The 24,585-nt window shown below is 40.5% G+C and overlaps 1 protein-coding gene across 11 annotated transcripts in view; it reads left to right on the forward strand.

Annotated features, from left to right (window-relative positions):
- Positions 1–24,585, forward strand: part of LOC106991387 (ATP-binding cassette sub-family C member 4-like) — a 589,015-nt gene that overhangs the window by 439,110 nt on the left and 125,320 nt on the right. For 10 of the 11 annotated variants that reach the window (XR_009595284.1, XM_042254994.1, XM_060394635.1 and 7 more), the window contains exons 11-13: positions 484–675; positions 11,372–11,466; positions 11,793–11,879. The exons of the other annotated variant lie outside the window; for it this stretch is intronic. Coding sequence is in view for 9 of the 10 variants with exons in the window: in XM_042254994.1 (XP_042110928.1) it covers positions 484–675; positions 11,372–11,466; positions 11,793–11,879 (374 nt within the window). In the remaining variant the exon portion in view is untranslated. The remainder of the gene's footprint in view (positions 1–483; positions 676–11,371; positions 11,467–11,792; positions 11,880–24,585) is intronic. 11 annotated transcript variants of the gene reach the window in all.

A 24,585-nucleotide genomic window follows, 5' to 3' on the forward strand; every position in this document is an offset into this window, starting at 1 on the left:
ACTTCAGAGTTCTTTCAATTAATCATCTTTGGATATATTCTTCAAACAAAGTTTTTTAAGAATAAAATACTTGTTTGTCAAGTAAAGGATACCCAGATGCAGGAGCAACTGCACTAAACATCAGATGCAAGAAATACATATCCTGCTGGGCTGCTCTGCTAGAGAAGAATGTTAACATTCTTAATTATTCTTTGACGAGTAGAATTTCATTTGGGGGATACTTAGGCAGAGTAGATAGTTTATGCTATTAATATATTCTTTATCAGCAGTTGTTTTCATTTCAAAACCTAAAGTTTCATTAGTGCTATTTTCATTTTTATTTTTATTTTGTTTAAAATCTCAACTCTGAGGGCTGTACTTTATCCTGTTCTGAAGGAAAGGGTTCTATCGTGTATCAAGCACTGGGTGGGGTCGGCTGTGCTGCGGGGCGTGTTCCGTCCTGAGTGCACCCTGTTCATGTGTGTGTGTTGCCCTCTGTTTCAGTCGTCACTGTTAAGTGCTCTGCTGGGGGAGCTGCCCCCGAGCCAGGGACAGGTCAACGTGCACGGGAGGATCGCGTATGTTTCTCAGCAGCCCTGGGTGTTCTCAGGAACTGTGAGGAGTAACATTTTATTTGGGAAGAAATATGAAAAAGAACGATATGAAGAAGTAATGAAGGCTTGTGCTTTGGAAGAGGTGAGCAATGACTTCTGAGTTGCATATACTTGAATTTCAAATGATGATAGTAGTTTACAGGTTTTTTTTTTTTAAGTTTTTTTTTTGAGGGATTTGTTTAATGTTGCTTAATATTTAAGCTGGTTGTCTGGGTAAATATGCAGGCATATTTACATATGGTGCCATTTTAATCCTTATGGGATAATGACACTCACAGAATACCTTTTCTGGAGGGGGAGTAGTTGTTTCTGTGACATTTCATTCACTTTCAACTTCTTTAAATGGAAAGTTAGAAAAATTTACAAAAAGAGGAAGCATGATATAATGAACCCTCATGTACCCACTGCAGCTTCAGCCAGAATCAGCAGGTGGCTGTCTTGCTGCATCCCTACCCCTGCCAGCCCCACCCTCACCCCAGAGTATTGTGAAGGAGATCCTAGACCTCAAATTAGTTTATCTGTAAACATTTCATTAGTTTTCTCTAAAAGACAGGAAGGCTTTGGGGAAAAAATCACTACTTTATTTCACCTGAAAAATACCTCAAGTTCCTGAGTATTATCCACCTGCTAGTCTGTGTTTGCATGTTGTTGATCGTCTCACTGAAAAATCTCCTTCATCACTGTTTGAATCCACATAAGGTCTGCCTCCTGCACTTGACTGATGCCTTCAGCCTGTGAGTTTCTCTCTCTCTCCACTTCATCTTTTACTTGTAATTTATTATTTAAGGAAACTGGAATGGTTTAAAATTTCTTCTTAATACTGTGTCGTTTCACTGAGGGAGAGATTATTTTCAGAAATGGCATTGAGTTGCACAGAAAATGGTGAGATGAAAGGTTTAAACTGTACATTGGGATTTAAATAAGATTAATGAATAAATGATGAGAACTAAACTTATAGGAGATTGCAATTTGGCAAAAAGAAAGAAAAAGATTAAATAATGTTAAATACTGTGTTATTTTCTCAGGTTGTAAAAATCAGTGAATAATAGCATTAAAGGTCTCCCCCTGGGGTCTGTTCAGTGCAGTCTGTCCAGACTGTTCTTTTGTACTGTGAAATAAAGACAGGGACAGATTGCCGGGATCCAGCCCTGGTGGATCCAGGGAATTTGAAGAGGAGACGGAGTCGGCGAAGAGAGATTTATTTAATTAGAAACATAAGATTAGATTAGGAAAAAATAGTGTAGTAGGAAAAATAGTGGAGAAAAGAGGCTGAATAACTTGGTTTACATGGAGAACTAATAAAACCTCGAGACAAGAGGTTTGCACCATCTACTTTGGGCCACCGGCACCCGCTTGAATAGCAGAGGGTGCCCCACCTTGGGCTCCCTTTCTCATGGGTCTTAGAAGCCAGGGCAAGTAAGTATACATGGTGAGCCTCCACACCCCAGATGGGAATTCAGCCAGAAAATAAAGAAGACATGGGGAGACCAAGCTGCTTTGGTGAGCGAGGCCCCAATAACTTTATTTTTCAAAAGGACTTTTATACCTTTCCCACAAATGATGTTGTGTACATTATCTTCTGGCCTTGGAGGCCTATGAGACATTTTAAGGCCCTCTTTTGATAAAGGCTACTCAACCAGAAAACTTGTTTTCCCTTGAAGTGTTTTTTCTTTATATTTCTAATCTATGTCAGCCTCAGAAAGTATCAAACAAAGGTACATTTTCAGAAGCAAAAGTGCAGTAAGTTACAACAAAGAAAGAACCCAGAAGTCTCAAAAGTCTGATGTGGTCAGTTTCAAGGCTACACTTGTTTTTTTTTTTTTTTTTCATTCTAACTATGTTAATGAATGTGCTCCCAGGTGCACAGTGGATAAGAGATACAGGAACTTAGCAACAAGCATTGGCTCAACAGTGAAATCTTACACTAGCACTACTCACTCTAATAACTTTAACTCTTTGAAAGGCTCTATGGTTTAGGCTTTCCATGCCTCTCACAGTTGGGAGGCTGTAAATAATCACATGCGTAGCTGTAAAAGTCCGGGTAAGGCAAGTTAGAGAGCCATCAGAGGGGTTTTTGGATTGAAACACTCTTATTATATGCAGGAGACTGTTAACTGGAGCTCTAAGTTAATTTTTCCAGAGAGTGTCAGAAGAGTGGAAAAGCACAGTACAATAAAATCAGGCTGACTCTGGTTTTTTGGGGGTAGATGTTCAGAAAAACTTAGGGGGAACCCCTGAAGCTAGATCACGCCTTTGCGTTTTGTCTGGCTCCCTTCCTCATGACCATTGCCACGGGCGGGATTCCTCACGCTGGCTCCCAGCAACAGATTTTCAAAGGTGTGGTATTAAAGGCTCCAAACCTGCTTTCTGAGAAAATTGTAATTCTCTCCGAACAATGGCTTGAGCATCATAGGTTTTATCAGGTGCTTATGTGTGTGCTAAGTCACTTCAGTCGTGTCCAACTCTGCAGTCCTATGGACTATAGCCCACCAAGCTCCTCTGTCCATGGGATTTTGCAGGCAAGAATACTGGAGTGGGTTGCCTTGCTCTCCTCCAGGGGATCATCCCAACCCACGGATGAACCTGGGCTCTTATATCTCCTGCATTGGCAGGTGGGTTCTTACCACTAGCACCACCTGAGAAACCCTGAATCAGGTGAGCAACATTTTATGATATGGACAAACAGAATTGCTTGTTTAATAGGCTTATTTATTTATTCTGAGTTCTTGTTCATGGGTGATCGTACATTTTCAGAAATGGTATCAAATTAGCAGGAATGAGCTGGATATTTATTAAATGGTATAGATGCCACATAAGGAGGGAAAGAAAATGTAGAACAGTGAGAAGAGTAGCTCCCATTTATTTATAGTTCACGAGCAAATCAGTTTTCTCTTTCACGCATGTGCGTGCACACACATACAAAGGTTTTTGAGTTATTCATTCTTTAAGAGTGTCTTTGATATTCCCCTCATCATTTTATAGTTAGTAAAACTGAGTTCTGGAGAGATGAGATACCTCATCAGTGTCCAGGGCTTCACTCTCCCTAGGGCATCTGTGCAGCACAGACATTGGTGGGAAGGGGCCCTGCTGGACTGGACTGTGCAGCAGTTCTTCTGTACATGAAGTTGAAAGGTTGTTGCTGACACAAGAAAAGACACTGGGATTCTTGGCCTCTGGAGAAGAATTCAATCCAGGGCCAGAGATGAGGCTTGATCGCTCAGAGCTTTGTGTAATAAAGTTTTATTAAAATATAAAGGAGATAGAGAAAGCTTCTGACATAGGCATCAGAAGGGGGCAGAAAGAGTACCCCTAGCTAGTGTTAGCCATGGAGTTATATACTCTCTAATTAGTATTACAGTGAATCAAAAGAATGTCTGGAGGTTGTAAAGACCTCACTAGACCTACTCCCATAATTTACACCTTAAGATAACAGGATTAGCCAGAAGTGTTTTTCCAGAGACTGTCCTCAAGCAGGATATATTATTATTATATAATCCTAAGGAATGTAGAGGAAAAGAAGTTTGTCCTTTCTTCCTCCTTGATAATTCCAGACCCCTCTCTTCTTGGGGACTCCTAGACTTCTTATCAACCTGCCTAGGACTTGGCTCTGTAAATGTGACATTTATAAACATGGACGACTCTCCTGTTCTCTGTGGAGGTGGGACATGGAGTCAAGGCCCCTTGCATACATTTCCTCCTTGGCAGGAAGGGAGGGTCAGGATAGAAAAGTAAGAGAGAGCAAAGCCCTGGCCCTGACTTGATCCATCTATCCACCCATCCATCCATACAAATATAATAAAAATTTCTCCTTATTCTTCTTATTCCCACCTCCTCCAAATCCTGGAGGATAAAACTGGAGCCTATTATACAGAGTGAAGCAAGCCATAAAGAAAAACACCAATACAGTATACTAACACATATATATATAGAATTTAGATGGTAACGATTAAGATGGTAACGATAGCCCTGTATGCAAGACAGCAAAGAGACACAGATGTATAGAACAGTCTTTTGGACTCTGTGGGAGAGGGCGAGAGTGGGATGATTTGGGAGAATGGCATTGAAACATGTATAATATCATATATGAAATGAATCGCCGGTTCAGGATCGATGCATGATACTGGATGCTTGGGGCTGGTGCACTGAGACGACCCAGAGGGATGGTACAGGGAGGGAGGAGGGAGGGGGGTTCAGGATGGGGAACGTGTATACCTGTGGAGGATTCATGTTGATGTATGGCAAAACCAATACAATATTGTAAAGTAATTAACCTCCAATTAAAATAAATTTATATTAAAAAAACAAAACACAAACACTCTTTATATTACATCTGTTAATAACAACTAGATGTATTATACCAGGTCTAATTGAAGTAATCATTTAAGTTTGTTGAGCTGAAAATGTTGCTGTAAGAAAATAGGGAGACATGAAGTAATCACATTGCCAACATTGATTGAGGCTGATGACATCAACTCCAAGATCTAGGAGTCAGAAGGTTCAGGAATTGAGTCCCAGTCTGTCTGTTGATCAGGTGTGTTCAGTTCAGTTCAGTCGCTCAGTCGTGTCCGACTCTTTGTGACCCCATGAATTGTAGCATGCCAGGCCTCTCTGTCCATCACCAACTCCCGGAGTTTATTCAAACTCGTGTCCATTGAGTCGGTGATGCCATCCAGCCATCTCATCCTCTGTTGTCCCCTTCTCCTCCTGCCCCTAGTCCCTCCCAGCATCAGAGTCTTTTCCAATAAGTCAACTCTTCACATGAGGTGGCCAAAGTATTGGAGTTTCAGCTTCAACATCAGTCCTTCCAATGAACACCCAGAACTGATCTCCTTTAGGATGGACTGGTTGGATCTCCTTGCAGTCCAAGGGACTCTCAAGAGTCTTCTGCAGTATCATGCACTGAACCTGGACTGGCGACTCGTTTCATATATGATATTATACATGTTTCAATGCCATTCTCTCAAATGATCCCATCCTCCCCCAATACAATATTGTAAAGTAATTAGCCTCCAATTAAAATAAATAAATTTATATTAAAAGAAAGTCTTCTCCAACACCACTGTTCAAAAGCATCAATTCTTTGGTGCTCAGCTTTCTTCACAGTCCAACTCTCACATCCATACATGACCACTGGAAAAACCATAGCCTTGACTAGACGGACCTTAGTTGGCAAAGTAGTGTCTCTGCTTTTTAATATGCTATCTAGTTTGGTCATAACTTTCCTTCCAAGGAGTAAATGTCGTTTAATTTCCTGGCTGCAGTCACCATCTGCAGTGATTTTGGAGCCCCCCAAAAATAAAGTCTGGCACTGTTTCCACTATTTCCCCATCTATTTGCCATGAAGTGATGGGACCAGATGCCATGATCTTAGTTTTCTGAATGTTGAGATTTAAGCCAACTTTTTCACTCTCCTCTTTCACTTTCATCAAGAGGCTTTTTAGTCTCTTCACTTTCTGCCATAAGGGTAGATCAGGTATGTGATTTGGCTAATTGATCCTTACAAGCCTGTTTCTTCATCTGTAAAATGGAGAGAATAAAATTATCAACCTCATGAGGTTGTTTTGAGGATGAAATGTGGTTGTGATTTTAAAGCACCTGACTGCTAGGAACATAACCAGCACTCTATAAGTATTAGAATGATTTTTTTTTTTTTTACTTTACAATATTTTATTGGTTTTGCCATACATCAACATGAATCTGCCACAGGTATACACGTGTTCCCCAACCTGAACAACCCCCCCCCCCATACCATCCCTCTTGGTAGTCTCAGTTGAATTAATTCTTAATTATAAGCTAAGCCAGTTTTTGGAAAAATTGCAAACATAAAATTTGACATGTAAGAAAGAAGGTATCTGAGTATTTTACTTCTATTTCTTGATTTAATATTTTTACAGGTGCTCTACACACAGCACATTATATAAATCAGCAATAACAATATTCTGTTACCATAATATAAGCAATGTCAGTTCAGTTCAGTCGCTCAGTTGTGTCCGACTATTTGCAACCCCATGAATCGCAGCACTCCATGCCTCCCTGTCCATCACCATCTCCTGGAGTTCACTCAGGCTCATGTTCATCGAGTCCGTGATGCCATCCAGCTAGCTCATCCTCTGTTGTCCCCTTCTCCTCGTGCCCCCAATCCTTCCCAGCATCAGAGTCTTTTCCAATGAGTCAACTCTTCGCATGAGGTGGCCAAAGTACTGGAGTTTCAGCTTTAGCATCATTCCCTCCAAAGAAATCCTAGGGCTGATCACCTTCAGAATGGACTGGTTGGATCTCCTTGAAGTCCAAGGGACTCTCAAGAGTCTTCAACACCACAGTTCAAAAGCATCAATTCTTTGGCGTTCTGCCCTCTTCACATTCCAACTCTCACATCCATACACGACCACAGGAAAAACCATAGCCTTGACTAGACGGACCTTAGTCGGCAAAGTAATGTCTCTGCTTTTGAATATGCTATCTAGGTTGGTCATAACTTTTCTTCCAAGGAGTAAGCGTCTTTTAATTTCATGGCTGCAGTCACCATCTGCAGTGATTTTGGAGCCCCAAAATATAAAGTCTGACACTGTTTCCACTGTTTCCCCATCTATTTCCCATGAAGTGATGGGACCGAATGCCATGATCTTCATTTTCTGAATGTTGAGCTTTAAGCCAACTTTTTCGCTTTCCTCTTTCACTTTCATCAAGAGGCTCTTTAGTTCCTCTTCACTTTCTGCCATAACGGTGGTATCATCTGCATATCTGAGGTTATTAATATTTCTCCCAGAGCTCTTGATTCCAGCTTGTGTTTCTTCCGGTCCAGCACTTCTCATGATGTACTCTGCATATAAGTTAAATAAGCAGAGTGACAATATACAGCCTTGACATACTTCTTTTCCTATTTGGAACCAGTCTGTGTTCCATGTCCAGTTCTAACTGTTGCTTCCTGACCTGCACACAGATTTCTCAAGAGGCAGGTCAGGTGGTCTGGTATTCCCATCTCTTTCAGAATTTTCCACAGATTATTGTGATTCACACAGTCAAAGGCTTTGGCATAGTCAATAAAGCAGAAATAGATGTTTTTCTGGAACTCTCTTGCTTTTGCCATGATCCAGCGGATGTTGGCAATTTGATCTCTGGTTCTTCTGCCTTTTCTAAAACCAGCTTGTACATCAGGGAGTTCACAGTTCATGTATTGCTGAAGCCTGGCTTGGATATGTAACATTTGTCTACATGTTATCTTTAACCACTGGGAGGCTTTTGAAAATATTTAGTCAACATGTATTTAAAGGTATCAAACTGATAAATTCTAGTTTAATATTTTCCCACATAGATCACTTACTTGGACATTTTTTTCTCAGATTGTCTTGACAATCTTAGGATGATAAGTGTGATCCTTCTGTGTCTTGGTATAGAGGCCTTTGAGGCTTGAGTTAGTTTAGTGTTGCCTTACTTTCAAATATACTGTTCAGTCACCACCTGGGCAGCATGATGTGAAAGAGCAGAAGGCTATGAACTGACATGAGCTGGTTCAGATTCCTGCTTTTCTGTTTAAGAGCTTACCGTCCTCAGACCAGTGATATGACCTCAATTTCCTCATCTGTGAAATGGGGCCAGTACTTTCTGTGCAGCTTGTTGTGGGGATTAGAGATAATCATCGTCAAGAGTCTAGCACAGAGCTTGGTGCACAGATCTTACCCCCAGGAACTGAGAGAAGCTATGTGCACGTGTACAAATGATGGAGCAGAATAAGACGGATCCTTCAGGAGAAATGAGAAATGTGAACAGAATCTTAGGAACCCAGCAGGAAGAGATGAGTCCAGGATGGTTTCATGGGAGAGCGTGCTTGGGATGAGCCTGGAAAGATGGGCAGGATATTGACATAACGTGAGAGGAGGGGTGATTCCAAGTGGAAGAAAAGCTGTGAAGGAAGGTGTATCCTTCCCACTGCTTGACTCACGTCCAGCCCTCCTGTGCCAGAGCCTCATATCATGCCCGCATCAACCACTTCAGCAGTCTGCTCTGTAGTGTTTCTACTGTAAGTCTCTACCATCGCTGAAGGGCCCTTGATATGCTTCTGGACAGATGGCATCAAGCCAGCATTGCCATATCCTAGTTTGCCTCTAGTGTGTGTGTCTGCTGTTCAGTGCGAATTGGTTATATTTAACTTAGGATAAAATAATAATAAAAATACCTTAGAAGGGAACGACAGAGGATGATATGGTTGGATGGCATCACTGACTCAATGGACATGAGTTTGAGTAAACTCCAGGAGTTGGTGAGGGACAGGGAGGCCTGGCATACTGCAGTCCATGGGGTTGCAAACAGTCAAACATGACTGAAGGACTGGACTGAACTGAACTTAGAATAACAAACATGAATAAGAACACCTTCCCGTCAGTGGAAGGAACTGTAATATATTCTCAACTCAAGCTTTTCCTCTTTAATAAGATAATGTTGACAGATAAATCAGCTTGATTTGTTTTACTTCAAATCCTCAAAAATGTTTTTCCTCTTGGTGACTTGTTCATAAATACTTTGCAGGGTCAACAACACACTTGAAGAATTACTACCAGACTGAGGGATAGTTTCTTATGTCCTGTAAAGAGAGGCCATAAGTGCCTTTTCTGGAATGTGGTTAAGATTGCTATGTTACAATGTGGTGCTATTTTAAGAAGAAAATCATTTGAACAAGAGAAAATCAAAGCTTAAAAACTAGGTGGAACAGTTTGCAAGGACTGTCAAAAGTGAAAGAGAGGCTAAGTAATTCTTTGTGTGTGTGTGAGGCTGAGAATACAGCTCATTCTTTTTTTAAAATGAAAACCAAAAGCAAGAGATAATATTAATTCCTGAGCTCAAGAAAGAAAGAAAGTGAAATAATGATAAATTGTGAGGGCTTCATCTGCAAAAAGGAACTGAAGAAGTGAGGGCTTCATCTGCAGAAATGTACTGCTGTGCTTCCTAGGTTGATGCCGGAGGGGGTTAGTGATAAAAACTCCAAACAAATTGTTCATCTATGTCAAAATGTGCCAAGTGATAACTATAGGCAATGTATGACTTCTAATATAATACTGCTTAACGTAAGCCTGATTTTTATCTTGTTATTTTGGGAATGTTCTTGTGATCTATTCTTTTTCCCCCATGATGCTCTGGGGAAAATAGGCTGATTTGTCTATTTACTTCTTAAATAATATTCATATATAACTGCTTTGCATTGATACCCAGATCCTCAAGTTACAACTTCATTTCCTTCTTAGCTTTGAGTTTTTTCCTGCATCCACAAACAATCATCTACTTAGTCCAGCTGATCTGCTGGGTGTCCGTCAAGCACTGTTTCTTTTCTTTTGGTTTTCCTGCCCTGCCTGCTCTTTCTGCTCGCATTTCTTTTATAGACCTTATCTGTCACTCTGTCACTTGCCTTAAGTATCACTGTGAGGACTTGGGTCAGGTGTTATCCCTTCTCTGAAAGTGGGAAGCTGAGACCGAGATCAGCAAAATGTCCAGTTGAAGACACATTCATTCCCTGATGAAACAAGTCCTGTGCCTTCACCAGCCTGGGCTACCAGCTCTCACACCTATGTCTCTAGCACAGACCTTCACACCTGCGTGTTCAGCTGCATCATGACATCACCGAGAGGTCATCTCAGCTTGTCTGCAAGCAAAGTCTCCTAAGCCTGTATCCAGCATCTCCCCCAACTCAGTAAATGGAAACCCTGTCCTTCCCCTTCCTCACCCCAAACACCACAGTCTCTCTTCTCTTACAGCCCACACCCATCCTGTCTGCAGGTCTTACAGACTCCACCTTCTAAATGTGTCTGGAGTGTGACCCCATCTCTCCATTCCTGCTGCTTCCACTGTGGTCCTGACCACGGTCATCTGTCACCTAGTTTTTTCCATTAGCCTTCTCATTTGTACCCACCCTAACCCTTCCCCACTTACAGTTGTCTGCAAAGCACAGGAGTGATTCCTTAAAAACCTCAGACCACATCAGTCTTCCCCGCCCCCTCTTACTGGAGTGACACAGGCTACTCCTGCTCTGTCTCGGCCCTCACCCCTCTCATTCTTACTCCCTTCTCCTGCCTCTTTGTCTTGAATACCTTGGGCATCTCCCCCATGGCCCCTTGCACTTGCACTCTCCAGGTCTGCCTGAGCACCTCCCCCTCCCCCAGATCTGCTCACACCTGCTCTGAGCAGAGCCCTCCCCGCCCAAGTGTGGACTCACTTCCCTCCTTCACTCTCCATCCTCCTGAGCAGCTTCCTTTTCATTCTCATCCTCAGTACTTGAACTCAGGTTATTTTCCATATCATCTCTCTCCCACCATGGAGAGAAACTCTAGGAGCTTTGTTTCTTCACAACTGAATTCATTGATCCCCAATAAATATCTGTTAAAACAGTCAAATGCATAGATGATGTGAAAAACTAAAGAATGAAAACAAATAGAAAACACTGAGAGGTTTTGTGTGTGTGTGTGTGTGTGTGTTCAAGGTTAAAGTTTAGTTACTCTAGCATATACCCACTGTGGTGGCTTCCCTGGTGGCTCAGTGGTAAAGAATCCACCTGCTGGTGCAGGAAACATGGATCCAATCTCACTCTAGTATTCTTACCTGGAGAATCCCATGGACAGAAGAGCCTGATGGGCCATAGTCCATGGGGCTAGGAAGAGTCAAACACAACTTAGCAGCTGACATGCATGCACGTTGATCAAATACTTGTATAAAGAATTAATACTAAAAGTGTAAGATGGTAGTTGAATATATTTTAAATCTTTTTCTTATTCCCCTTTCCTATCTCCATTTAGGATTTACAGCTTTTGAAGGAAGGAGATCTAACTGAGATAGGAGAGAGAGGAATCCCACTGAGTGAAGGACAGAAAGCCCGGGTCAGCCTCGCCAGGTAAATGGGGTTTCAGCTGCCATCCTGCCCCTCCTCCTCCATGGCGCCTAGTGGACATGAGCATGCAGACCCCATTCCTGGGTGGGCCTATGTGAAGCAGGGTCTTGGCCCTTTCCCTGGGCTTGTAGGAACATGAAGTTGTTGGAGGCCATCATAATTCAGAGATGGGACCCATTTAGATCTCCTTCCTTCAAAAGCTGTAAATCCTATATGGAGATAGGAAAGGGGAATAGGAAAAAGATTTAAAATATATTCTACTACCATCTTACACTTTTACAGATGGGGGTGTGAAGTGTCTTCTCCTGATGTCTCTCTACATTTTCTAGAGCCGTGTATCAGGATGCAGACATCTACCTCCTGGACGATCCGCTCAGCACAGTGGATGCAGAAGTCAGCAGGCACTTGTTCCAAGAGTGAGTTTGCTCCTGTTTTCTACCATTTCTGCTAAGAACCCTGTAGAGATCAGGGAAGAGAGCTCAGGAAAGCCTTTGTGCTTCAGGAGACTCAGCTCGCTTTGCCCTGGTGTTCCTCCATCCCCTCCCTTCCCTCCACAGAAGATCCATTGTAGAGAAATTTTGCATCATGTTGAAGTCAAGATAGGAAAATACAGAATGTATTTACAGTGTGTAGAGGCCAGTGGAGTCTGTGCTTTAGGGAGCAAGGGATATATGACAAATGTCCCCCTGCTACTTGCAGTTGGTGGATCCAGACACTGTGGATGGATCCAGACCTCAGGAATGAAAAACATGTTTTTAAATCAGAGAGGGAGCCTCCATAACCTGCTGCTTGGCTGCCAGTCCTTTTCCTCCATCATTTGTTTAAGGTACATTAGAAGAAAAGTTTTCAGGTCTGACACAGGGCTTCTGTGGAAGACCTTGTTAGTTTATGCTTGTTATTCTATCACTTTGAAAATAAATTCTTTATTAAACCTAGAATTAATAAAGTCTAGAATTTGAGAATCATTTATTCCACATCTGAGTATGATTTTAATCATTTCACTTATTTCATGGATGCTTACTAGAATCAATACTTAATCCTACAATGTAGGGTCAACTATAATCTGGCTTAAGTCTTTTTAAAATTAATTTATTATTTTATTGAAGGATAATTGCTTTACAGAATTTTGTTGTTTCTGTCAAACTTCAACATGAAATCAGTCGTAGGTATACATACATCCCCTCCCTTTACAATCTCCCTCCCATCTCTCTCCCATTGCACCCCTCTTGGTTGATACAGAGCCCCTGTTTGAGTTTTCTGAGCCATACAGCAAATTCCCGTTGGCTATTTTACATATGGTAATGTAAGTTTCCATAGATCTCACCTCTCCTCTCCTCTTCCCATATCCATAAGTCTGTTCTCTATGTCTGTTTCTCCATTGCTGCCCTGTAAATAAATTCTTCAGTACCATTTTTCTAGATCCTGTATATATGGGTTAGAATACAACATTTATCTTTCTCTTTCTGACTTACTTCACTCTGTATAATATGCTCTATGTTCATCCATCTCATTAGAACTGACTCAAATGTGTTCCTTTTTATGGCTGAGTAATATTCCACTGTGTATATATACCATGAATTCTTTATCCATTCATCTGTCGATGGACATATAGGTTGCTTCCATGTTCTAGCTACTGTAAATAGTGCTGCAATGAACAATGGGCTACATGTGTCTTTTTAAATTTTGGTTTCCTCAAGGTATATGCCTAGGAGTGGGATTGCTGGGTCATATGGTGGTTTTATTCCTAGTTTTTTAAAGGAATCTCCATACCATCTTCCATAGTGGCTGCATCAATTTACATTCCTACCAACAGTGTAAGAACATTCCCTTTTCTCCACATTCTCTCCAGCATTTATTGTTTGTAGGCTTTTTGATGATGGCCATTCTGACTGGTATGAGGTGATATCTCATTGTTGTTTTGATTTGTATTTCTCTAATAATGAGCCGTGTTGAGCATCTTTTCATGTGTTTGTTAGCCATCTGTGTGTCTTTTTTTGAGAAATGTCTGTTTAGATATTTTTCCCACTTTTTTATTGGGTTGTTTGTTTTTCTGGTGTTGAGTTGTATGAGCTTGTTGTATATTTTGGAAATAATCCTTTGTCAGTTGTTTCATTTGCTATTATCTTCTCTCATTCTGAGGGTTGTCTTAGCTTTCAAGTTTAATCAGGTTCCACTTGCTTACTTTTGTTTTTATTTCCATTACTCTAGGAGGTGGGTCATAGAGGCTCTTGCTTTTACTTATGTCATCAAGCATTCTGCCTATGTTTTCCTCTAAGAGTTTTAAAGTTTCTGGTCTTAAATTTAGGTCTTTAATCCATTTTGAGTTTATCTTTGTGTATGGTGTTAGGAAGTGTTCTAAGTTCATTCTTTTACATGTAGCTGTCCAATTTTCCCAGCACAATTTATTGAAGAGGCTGTCTCTGCCCCATCATATATTCTTGCCTCTTTCTTTGTCAAAAATAAGGTACCCTTAGGTGCATGGGTTTATTTATGGGCTCTTTATCTTGTTTCATTGGTCTAGATTTCTGTTCTTGTTCCAGTACCATACTGTCTTGATGACTGTAGCTTTGTAGTATAAACTGAAGTCAGGAAGGTGGATTCCTCCAGCTCAATTCTTCTTTCTCAAGACTGCTTTGGCTATTCAGGGTCTTTTGTGTTTCCATACGAAATGTTTTGTTCTAGTTCTGTGAAAAATTTCATTGGTGACTTGCTATGGATCACATTGAATCTGTAGATTCCATTTGGTATTATAGTCATTTTCACAGAATTGATTCTTCCTACCCAGAAACATGAAATCTCTCTCCATATGTTTATGTCATATTTGATTTCTTTCATTAGTGTTATAATTTTCTGTGTCCAGTTCTTTTGTCTCCTAGATAATTTTTCTTAGATATTTAATTCTTTTTGTTGCAATGGTGAATGGGATTGATTCCTTAATTTCTCTTTCTGATTTTTCATTGTTACTATATAGAAATGCAAGTGATTTCTGTATATTGCCTTTGTATCCTGAAACTTTGCTGAATTCACTGGTTAGCTTTAGTAATTTTCGGATACTATCTTTAGGGTTTTCAATTACAATATCATGTCATCTGCAAATAATGAGAGCTTTACTTCTTCTTTTCTGATCTGGATTCCTTTTATTTCTTTTTCTTCTCTGTTTGCTGTACTTAGAATTTCCAGAACTATGTTGAATAATAGTGGTGAAAATGGACACCCTTGTCTTGTTCCTGATCTTAGGGGGAATGCTTTCAGTTTTTCACCATTGAGAATAATGTTTACTGTAGGCGTATGCTATACAGCCTTTACTATGTTGAGGTAGGTTCCCTCTATGCCCATTTCTTGAAGAGTTTTAATCATAAATGGGTGCTGAATTTTGTCAAAGGCTTTTTCTGCATCTATTGCAATATAGTTTTTATCTTTCAGTTTTTAATATGGTATATCACATTGATTGATTTGCATATATTGAAGAATCTTTGCACCCCTGGAATGAACCCAATTTGATCATGGTGTATGAGCTTTTTGATGTGTTGCTGAATTCTGTTTGCTAAAATTTTGTTGAGGATTTTTGCATCTATGTTCACCAGTGATATTGGCTTGTGGTTTTCTATTTTTGTGTTGTCTTTGTCTGGTTTTGGTAACAGGGTGATGGCAGCCTCATAGAATGAATTTGGAAGTGTTCCTTCCTCTTCAATCTTTTGAAAAAGTTTTAGAAGAGTAGGCATTGGCTCTTCTCTAAATGTTTCATAGAAGTCTTCTGTGAAGCCACCTGGTCCTGGGATTTTCTTTTTGGTGGATTTTTTTTTTTTTTATTGCAGCTTCACTTTCAGTTCTTATAATTAGCTTGCCTTTTTCTATTTCTTCCTGGTTCAGTTTTAGAAGATTGAACTTTTCTAAGAATCTGTCCATTTCTTCCATTTTATTGGCATGTAGTTGTTCAAAATCATCTCTTATAATCATTTGTATTTGTGCAATGTCTGTTGTAACTTCTCCTTTTTCATTTCAAATTTTGTTGATTTGATTCTTCTCTCTTTTTTTCTTGATGAGTCTGGCTAAAGGTTTGTCAATTCTGTTTATCTTCTCAAGAACCAGCTTTTAGTTTTATTAATCTTTGCTATTGTTTCTTTCATTTCTTTTTCTTTTATTTCTGCTCAGATCTTTCTTTCTTTCCTTCTACTAATTTTGGTGGTTTTTTGTTGTTGTTGTTGTTGTTTTTCTTCTTCTTCTTTTTCCAGTTTAAGGTATAAAGTTAGATTGTCTATTAGATGTTTTTCTTGCTTTTTGAAATAGAATTATATTGCTATAAACTTCCCTCTTAGAACTGCTTTTGCTGCATCCCACAGGTTTTAAGTTGTCATGTTTTCATTGTCTTTTGTTTCTAGAATGTTTTTGATTTCCCCTTTGATTTCTTTAGTAACCTGTTGGTTAATTAGAAATGTGTTGTTTAATCTCCATGTGTTTATGTTTCTCACAGTTTTTTTTCTTATAATTGATACCTAGTCTCATGGCATTGTGGTCGGAGAAGATGCTTGATACAATTTCAATTTTCTTAAATTTACTGAGGTTTGATTTGTGGCCCAAGATGTGGTCTATCCTGGAGAATGTTCCATGTGCACTTGAGAACAAGGTATATTCTTCTCCATTTGGATGGAGTGTTCTGAAGATATCAATGAGATCATCAAATTATCATTTAAGACTTGTGTTTCCTTCTTAATTTTCTGTGTTGATGGTCTGTCCATTGATGTGAGTGGGGTGTTAAAGTATCCTACTGTTGTTGTGTTACTGTCAATTTCTCCTTTTTTGTCTGTTAGTGTTTATCTTATGTATTGAGGTGCTTCTATGTTGAGTGCATAGATATTTACAGTTGCTTTATCTTCCTCTTGGATTGATCCCTTGATCATTAGGGAAGGAAGTGTCCTTCCTTATCTCTTGTGATATTCTTTATTTTAAGGTCTATTTTGTCTGATATGAGGATTGCTACTCCAGCTTTCTTTAGCTTTCCATTTGCATGAAATATATTTTTCCATCCTCTCACTTTCAGTGTATATGTGTCTTGAGGTCTGAAGTGAGTTCTTGTAGACAGCATATATATGGGTCTTGTTTTTTATCCATTCAGCCAGTCTGTGTCTTTTGATTGGAGCATTTAATCCATTTACATTTAAAGTGCTGCTGCTGCTGCTAAGTCGCTTCAGTCCTGTCCGACTCTGTGAAACCCCATAGACAGCAGCCCACCAGACTCCTCTCCCTGGGATTCTCTAGGCAAGAATACTGGAGTGGGTTGCCATTTCCTTCTCCAATGCATGCAGGCATACTGAGTCGCTTCAGTCGTGTCCAACTCTGTGAGACCCCATGGACAGCAGTCCACCAGGTTCCTCTGTCCAAGGGATTCTCTAGGCAAGAATACTGGAGTGGGCTGCCATTGCCTTCTCCAACATTTAAAGTAATTGTTGATGTATATGTTCCTATTGCCATTTTCTTAATTGTTTGGGGTTGATTTTGTAGATCTTTTTTCTCCTCTTGTATTTCTTAATGGTATAAGTCCATTTAACGTTTGTTGTAAACCTGGTTTGGTGATACTGAATTCTCTTAACTTTTGTTTGTCTGAGAAGCTTTTTATTTCTCCATCAGTTTTGAATGAGATTCTTGTCAGGCACAGTAATATTGGTTGTAGATTCTTCCCTTTCAGTACTGTAAATATATAATGCCATTCCCTTCTGGCCTGCAGAGTTTCTGTTGAAAGATCAGCTCTTTAAGTGTATGGGGTTTCCCTTGTATATTACTTGTTGCTTCTCCCTTGCTGCTTTTAATATTCTTTCTTTATGTTTAGTCTTTGCTAGCTTGATTAGTATGTGTCTTGGTGTGTTTCTCCTTGAGTTTATCCTGTATGGGAGACCTTTTGTGCCTCTTGGACTTGATCATCTATTTCCTCTTCCATGTTGGGGAAATTTTCAACTATAATCTCTTCAAAAATTTTCTCATACCCTTTCTTTCCCTCATCTTCTTCTGGGACCCCTATAATTCAGATATTGGTGTGTTTGGTATTATCCCAGAGGTCTCTGAGACTATCCTCAGTTCTTTTCATTCTTTTTACTTTATTCTGCTCTTCAGAAGTTATTTCTACCATTTTATCTTCCAGCTCACAGATTCGTTCTTCTGCTTCAGATATGCTACTGTTGATTCCTTCCAGAGTATTTTTAATTTCAGTAATTTTGTTGTTTATCTCTGTATGTTTACTTTTTAATTCTTCTAGGCGTTTGTTAATTGATTCTTGCATTTTCTCCATTTTTTCAAGGTTTTTGATCATCTTTATTATCATTATTCTGAATTCTTTTTCAGATAGTTTTCCTATTTCCTCTTCATTTATTTTGACTTTTGCTTTTCTGTTTTGTTCCTTCATTTGTGTAGTATTTACCTGCCTTTTCTTTTCTTCCCTTTTTTTTTTTTTTTTTTTTTTTTTTTTACTGAGTCTGTCTGAGGTCTCATTTTCCCAGGCTTCAAGGTTGAATTCATTCTTCCTTTTGGTTTCTACCCTCCTAAGGTTGTTCTAGTGTTTGTGTAAGCTTCTTCAGGGTGAGATTTGTGCTGAGTTTTTAAATTTGTTTGATATTCCTCTGATTGGTAAGGCTGAGTGAGGTGGTAATCCTGTTTGCTGGTTGATTGAGTTCGTATTTTGAATGTGTTTGTTGTTTAGATGAGGCGTCCTGCACAGGGTGCTACTGGTGGTTGTTGATGCTGGTCTTCTATTCAAGTGTTTTCCTTTGTGTGAGTTCTCATGTGATCACTAATCTAGAGCCAGACATCCTGGAATGTGAAGTCAAGTGGGCCTTAGAAAGCATCACTACTAGTGGAGGTGATGGAATTCCAGTTGAGCTGTTTCAAATCCTGAAAGATGATGCTGTGAAAGTGCTGCACTCAATATGCCAGCAAATTTGGAAAACTCAGCAGTGGCCACAGGACTGGAAAAGGTCAAGTTTTCATTCCAATTCCAAAGAAAGGCAATGTCAAAGAATGCTCAAACTACCGCACAATTGCACTCATCTCACATGCTAGTAAAGTAATGCTCAAAATTCTCCAAGCCAAGCTTTAGCAATACGTGAACTGTGAACTTCCTGATGTTCAAGCTGGTTTTAGAAAAGGCAGAGGAACCAGAGATCAAATTGCTAACATCCGCTGGATCATGGAAAAAGCAAGAGAGTTCCAGAAAAACATCTATTTCTGTTTTATTGACTATGCCAAAGCCTTTGACTGTGTGGATCACAATAAACTGTGCAAAATTCTGAAAGAGATGGGAATACCAGACCACCTAACCTGCCTCTTTAGAAATCTGTATGCAGGCCAGGAAGCAACAGTTAGAACTGTACATGGAACAACAGACTGGTTCCAAATAGGAAAAGGAGTACGTCAAGGGTGTATATTGTCACCCTGCTTATTTAACTTATATGCAGAGTACATCATGAGAAACGCTGGACTGGAAGCAGCACAGGATGGAATCAAGATTGCCGGGAGAAAATCAATAACCTCAGATATGCAGATGACACCACCCTTATGGCAGAAAGTGAAGAGGAACTAAAAAGCCTCTTGATGACAGTGAAAGAGGAGAGTAAAAAAGTTGGCTTAAAGCTCAACATTCAGAAAACGAAGATCATGGCATCTGGTCCCATCACTTCATGGGAAATAGATGTGGAAACAGTGTGAGACTTTATTTTGGGGGGGGCTCCAAAATCACTGCAGTTGGTGATTGCAGCCAGGAAATTAAAAGATGTTTACTCCTTGGAAGAAAAGTTATGACCAACCTAGATAATATATTCAGAAGCAGAGACATTACTCTGCCGCCTAAGGTCCGTCTAGTCAAGGCTATGGTTTTTCCTGTGGTCATGTATGGATGTGAGACTTGGACTGGGAAGAAGGCTGAGCGGCAAAGAACTGATGCTTTTGAACTGTGGTGTTGGTGAAGACTCTTGAGAGTCCCTTGGACTGCAAGGAGATCCAACCAGTCCATTCTGAAGGTGATCAGCCCTGGGATTTCTTTGGAAGAAATGATGCTAAAGCTGAAACTCCAATACTTTGGCCACCTCATGTGAAGAGTTGACTCATTGGAAAACACTTTGATGCTGGGAGGGATTGGGGGCAGGAGGAGAAGGGGATGACAGAGGATGAGATGGCTGGATGGCATCACGGACTCGATGGACGTGAGTCTGAGTGAACTCTGGGAGTTGGTGATGGACAGGGAGGCCTGGCGTGCTGTGATTCATGGGGTTGCAAAGAGTCGGACACAACTGAGCAAATGAACTGAACTGAACTGAGGGTTAGTTCTTTGGTCATCTAGTGTCTTGGAGTCAGACCTCCCACTCTAAAGGCACAGGGCTCGATTCCTGGTCAGGAATGAAGATTCCACAAATGGTTTTTTATGGCATGAAGTGAGATTGAAACAAATACCCCAAAATGAGAAACCAAAGATGAACCTCAGACAAATGGCAGTTACAAAACCAGGCAAATAATAATTAAAATAATGGAATATTTACATATACCCATACATCTATAAGCAAAGTCTAAACAGTTCAACAAAAATAAAGTACAGTAGATTGATCCAGCAAACAAAAGAAATCAGAAATTATATTTACTACTTAAGAACAAAACTAACTAAAGCACAAACGGGGAAACAAAATAAAAGCAGGGTGCCAAGTGGGGAATAATGCAATGAAAATAGAACTAACACATATGTTGAGAGGAAAGGAAAGAAATTATAGATATGCAAAGTTAAATAGAGGTAGATGGAGAAGATTTATATACATTAAAGATTAACTCCAAGGGAAAAAGTACAGTAGAAAAGGTAAACAATAGAATAAATGTAGAAAAATATAATACATTTTAAAAATTAAAAAATAAAGAGAAAAGAAAAAAAGGAAGAAGAAGGAAAAAAGGGGGGGCGGGGAAAGAAAAAGGAAAACTCCACAGAACTGCAAAAATGCAATGTAGAGGCAGAGGTTTATGACAACAATAAAAATTATGACTGAACATAAACATATACATATACACCCATAGAAAAATAAAAACAGTTCAACAGAAATAAAGTATAATACATTGCCCTGGTGAACAAAGGAAACCAAGAATTGTATCTACCAGTTAAGAACAAAACTACCTAAAGCACAAACTGGAAAACAAAACTAAAGCAAGGTGCCAATTGGGGAATATAGCAATGAAAATAAAACTAACAAATATGTTAAGAGGAAAAGAAAGAAAGAATAGATACACAAAGTTAAATAGAGGTAGATAAAGAAGATTTATATGTATTAAAGATTAACTGCAAGTGGAAAAGAACAGTAGGAAAAGCAAACAAAGGAATAAATGTAGAAAATAATAGATTTTTAAAATTTTAAAAAGAGAAAATTGAAAAAAAATTAAAGGAAAACTCCACCAGACTGCAAAAGCCCAACACAGAGGCAGAGGTTTACAACAATAGAAAATGTGACTCATGGAAAGAAAAAATTTCAAAAGCTTAATTAGATTTCATAATGCCAATAAAATCAACAACTACAACAGAGGGGGAGCAAAAAAAAAAAAAAAAGAGAGAGAGAAAAAAATCCAAGAGAATCTACAGAACAAGTCAAACCGTAAAAGCAATAAATTTTTTTCTTGAGTCACTGCTGTCAGAGTCCTTTCCCTCCCTAGGAGTCATAGTCCACCTCACCTCCCTAGGATGCCCTCCAACAATGCGCTAATCTCTGAACCTGCTGTGAAGGCTGCTCAGATTCTAATCTGGTCCTACTCCTGTGTGTTCTTGCCTCCAACGTCTACAGCTATCAGAACTAGTGTATTTTCTTTTTTGGGAGCTCTCAGTGTCCTTTTATATATTCCATAGATGCAGAGTCTGCCTAGTTGACAGTGTGGATTTAATCTGCAGCTTGTACAGCTGGTGGGAAAGTTCTGAGTCTTCTTCCTTAGCCACACTGCCCCTGGGTTTCAATTGTGGTTTTATTTCTACCTCTGCATGTGGGTTGTCCACTGGGGTTTATTCCTGAGTCTTCCCTGGAGGACTTGGGTTTGCCCCTGTGAGGGCCACATGTGGAGGTGGTGCAGCTGCTTGGGTTGCAGGGGTTCTGGCAACACCAGATATTCAGGGGAGTTGATGGCTAGGTAGCAGGAAATACAGTGCTCTAGAAAGGTATGGCCACAAGTATTGGCCAGTACATTCCAGTATTCTTGCACAGAGAACACCACCCCCACCCCCCACCCCCAGACAGAGAAGCCTGGCAGGCCATAGTCTACAGGGTCACAAAGTGTTGGGAATAATGGAAGCAACCCTGTGCGCATGGACACAGACTTTTTTTGCCTGTGGCAGCTCTGTCCCCAGTGAGAGTTGAGCATGAAGGTGGTGCAGCTGGCTTGGCTTTCAGGGACCCTGGCGGTGCCAAATGTGCAGGGACATGGACTGCTTCTGCCTCAGGAGTTATGGCCCTATCAGAGTCTTTTTTTGAACCTTTTGCAGCTGGTGATCAGAAGGCCTCTTTGGCCAGTCTTTCTCCATAGCTCCCCCCATTTAGGCACTTAGAGGGTTTCCTTGCCTGGGGTCTTTCTCTGTTGTTTGGAGCATCAAGTACATAGAGGGGCTCCCCTGCCTGGGGCCCTACTCTGTAGTTCAGTGCATGAAGCGATTGATGGGCCAGCCTCTCTACTGTTCAGCTGCCAATGCTGGAGTGTGGAGAGAGAGAGGCTATGGTGATGGCTCCACCCGCTATGTGTGACTCAGCTGTATCGCCTTGCTTCCATGGCTGCTCAGCTTTTCTCCACAGGCATTTCCCATCACAGTCTCCTCCCTCACATCTTTCCTGATCCATCTCTCTCCAATCAACAGCAGCCCCCACCCTGGGCTTGCTCCACGATCCCTAAACTCCAGCTCCCAGACGCTATCCCTTCCAGGAAACCAGCGTTCCTGCCCAGGGTATGTATGGCTGTGGCAAGGACTGTCTAATTCTCATTCCATTTAGGCTGCCACAGATCAGCTGTTTCACTTTCAGCCTTATGTGTTTCTCCTCTGACACAGACAATTGCCCTGATGGGGGAATTGGACCCCTGCTTCAGTTCCCCCACCTGCCAAGGGAAGGTCCAGTCCTACTAACACTCCTGTTTTTCTGCCTAGTCCTTCATCCTACTGAGTTTTGCACGGTTTTATATATTCTTTCCCGCTGGTCAGGTACTCCTGTCCACTCTCAGCTGGTGTTCTGCATGCACTTCTGTGTCTGAAGGTGTATTCCTGATATATCGTGGAGAGAGATGTACTCCAGGTCCACCTACTCCTCTGCCATGTTGTCCAATCTCTACATTTTCTTAAGTAGGAGACCCAAAACTGAATCCAGTCTTCCAATGAAGGTACATATGAACTCAGTAAAAATGTTAAATTATTTTCTTTTCTCACATTCTTCTTTCTTAGCATCTTGACTAGGGACCTCCTGAGAGAGTCATTTCCTAGGCAGGTTGATAAGAAGTCTAGGGATCCCCAAGGAGAGAGGGGTCTGGAATTCTCAAGGAGGAAGAAAGGACAAACTTTTTTCTTCTCTACATTCCTTAGGAGTATACAACGATAATGTATTCTGCCTGAGGACAGTCTCTGGATTAAACCTTCTGGCTAATTCTGTAAATTATGGGAGTAGACCTGCTCTTTACAAAGATAACAACAATGTGTTCTGCCTGAGGGCAGTCTCTGGATTAAACCTTCTGGCTAATTCTGTTATCTTAAAATGTAAATTATGAGAGTAGGTCTGGTAAGGTCTTTACAACCTCCAGACATTCTTTGGATTCATTGGAGAGTATATAACTTCATTGCTAACACTAACAAGAGGGTACTCTTTCTACCCCCTTCTGATGCCTATGTCAGAAGCTTTCTCTATCTCCTTTATACTTTAATAAAACTTTATTACACAAAAGCTCTGAGCGATCAAGCCTCATCTCTGGCCCCGGATTTAATTCTTCTCCTCCGGGGGCCAAGAATCCCGGCATCGCAATTCAACAACAACCTTTCATCTTGGGGGCTTGTCCAGGATCCTTCAGGACAAGGTAAGGATGCTTGGAGCTCTAGTTCATGTTCTCTTAGTGAACACGTTTTCTGCTGTGCTTTACTAACTCTACGGTGTGCTTGTGTGAATGAATGACGTGCCCTGCATGAAGCAAGTAAGGATCCCTGCTCTGCGGTTCCACAGTGATCTCATACGACTTATGGCAGAAACCTGTCGGGGGTTAATACTGACCTACCAATGCCAAGAGGCACCCGATGACTCCTTTGGGAACCGACCAGAAATGGGCAAAGCGTGTGGACCAAACTCTCCTTTCTCAGTCAAACTTTTCAGTCTCTTTGACCATTTCATAATTCCTTGGGAATTACCAGTACTAACCTAATCTATTTTTAAGTCTTCCCCAGACAGCCATTTTGCTTTTTTTGCATTTCTTTTCCATGGGGATGGTCTTGATCCCTGTCTCCTGTACAATGTCACGAACCTCGTTCCATAGTTCATCAGGCACTCTATCTATCAGATCTAGGCCCTTAAATCTATTTCTCACTTCCACTGTATAATCATAACGGATTTGATTTAGGTCATACCTGAATGGTCTAGCGGTTTTCCCTGCTTTCTTCAATTTAAGCCTGAATTTGGTAATAAGGAGTTCATGATCTGAGCCACAGTCAGCTCCTGGTCTTGTTTTTGTTGACTGTATAGAGCTTCTCCATCTTTAGCTGCAAAGAATATAATCAATCTGATTTTGGTGTCGACCATCTGGTGATGTCCATGTGTAGAGTCTTGTGTTGTTGGAAGAGGGTGTTTGCTATGACCAGTGCATTTTCTTGGCAAAACTCTATTAGTCTTTGCCCTGCTTCATTCTGTATTCCAAGGCCAAATTTGCCTGCTACTCCAGGTGTTTCTTGACTTCTTACTTTCACATTCCAGTCCCATATAATGAAAAGGACATCTTTTTTGGGTGTTAGTTCTAAAAGGTCTTGTAGGTCTTCATAGAACCATTCAACTTCAGCTTCTTCAGTGTTACTGGTTGGGACATAGACTTACTGTGATATTGAATGGTTTGCCTTGGAAAAGAACAAAAATCATTCTGTCGTTTTTGAGATTGCATCTAAGTACT

This window comes from Ovis aries, chromosome 10 (assembly GCF_016772045.2).
Source record: "Ovis aries strain OAR_USU_Benz2616 breed Rambouillet chromosome 10, ARS-UI_Ramb_v3.0, whole genome shotgun sequence".
Taxonomy (NCBI): Eukaryota; Metazoa; Chordata; class Mammalia; order Artiodactyla; family Bovidae; genus Ovis; species Ovis aries.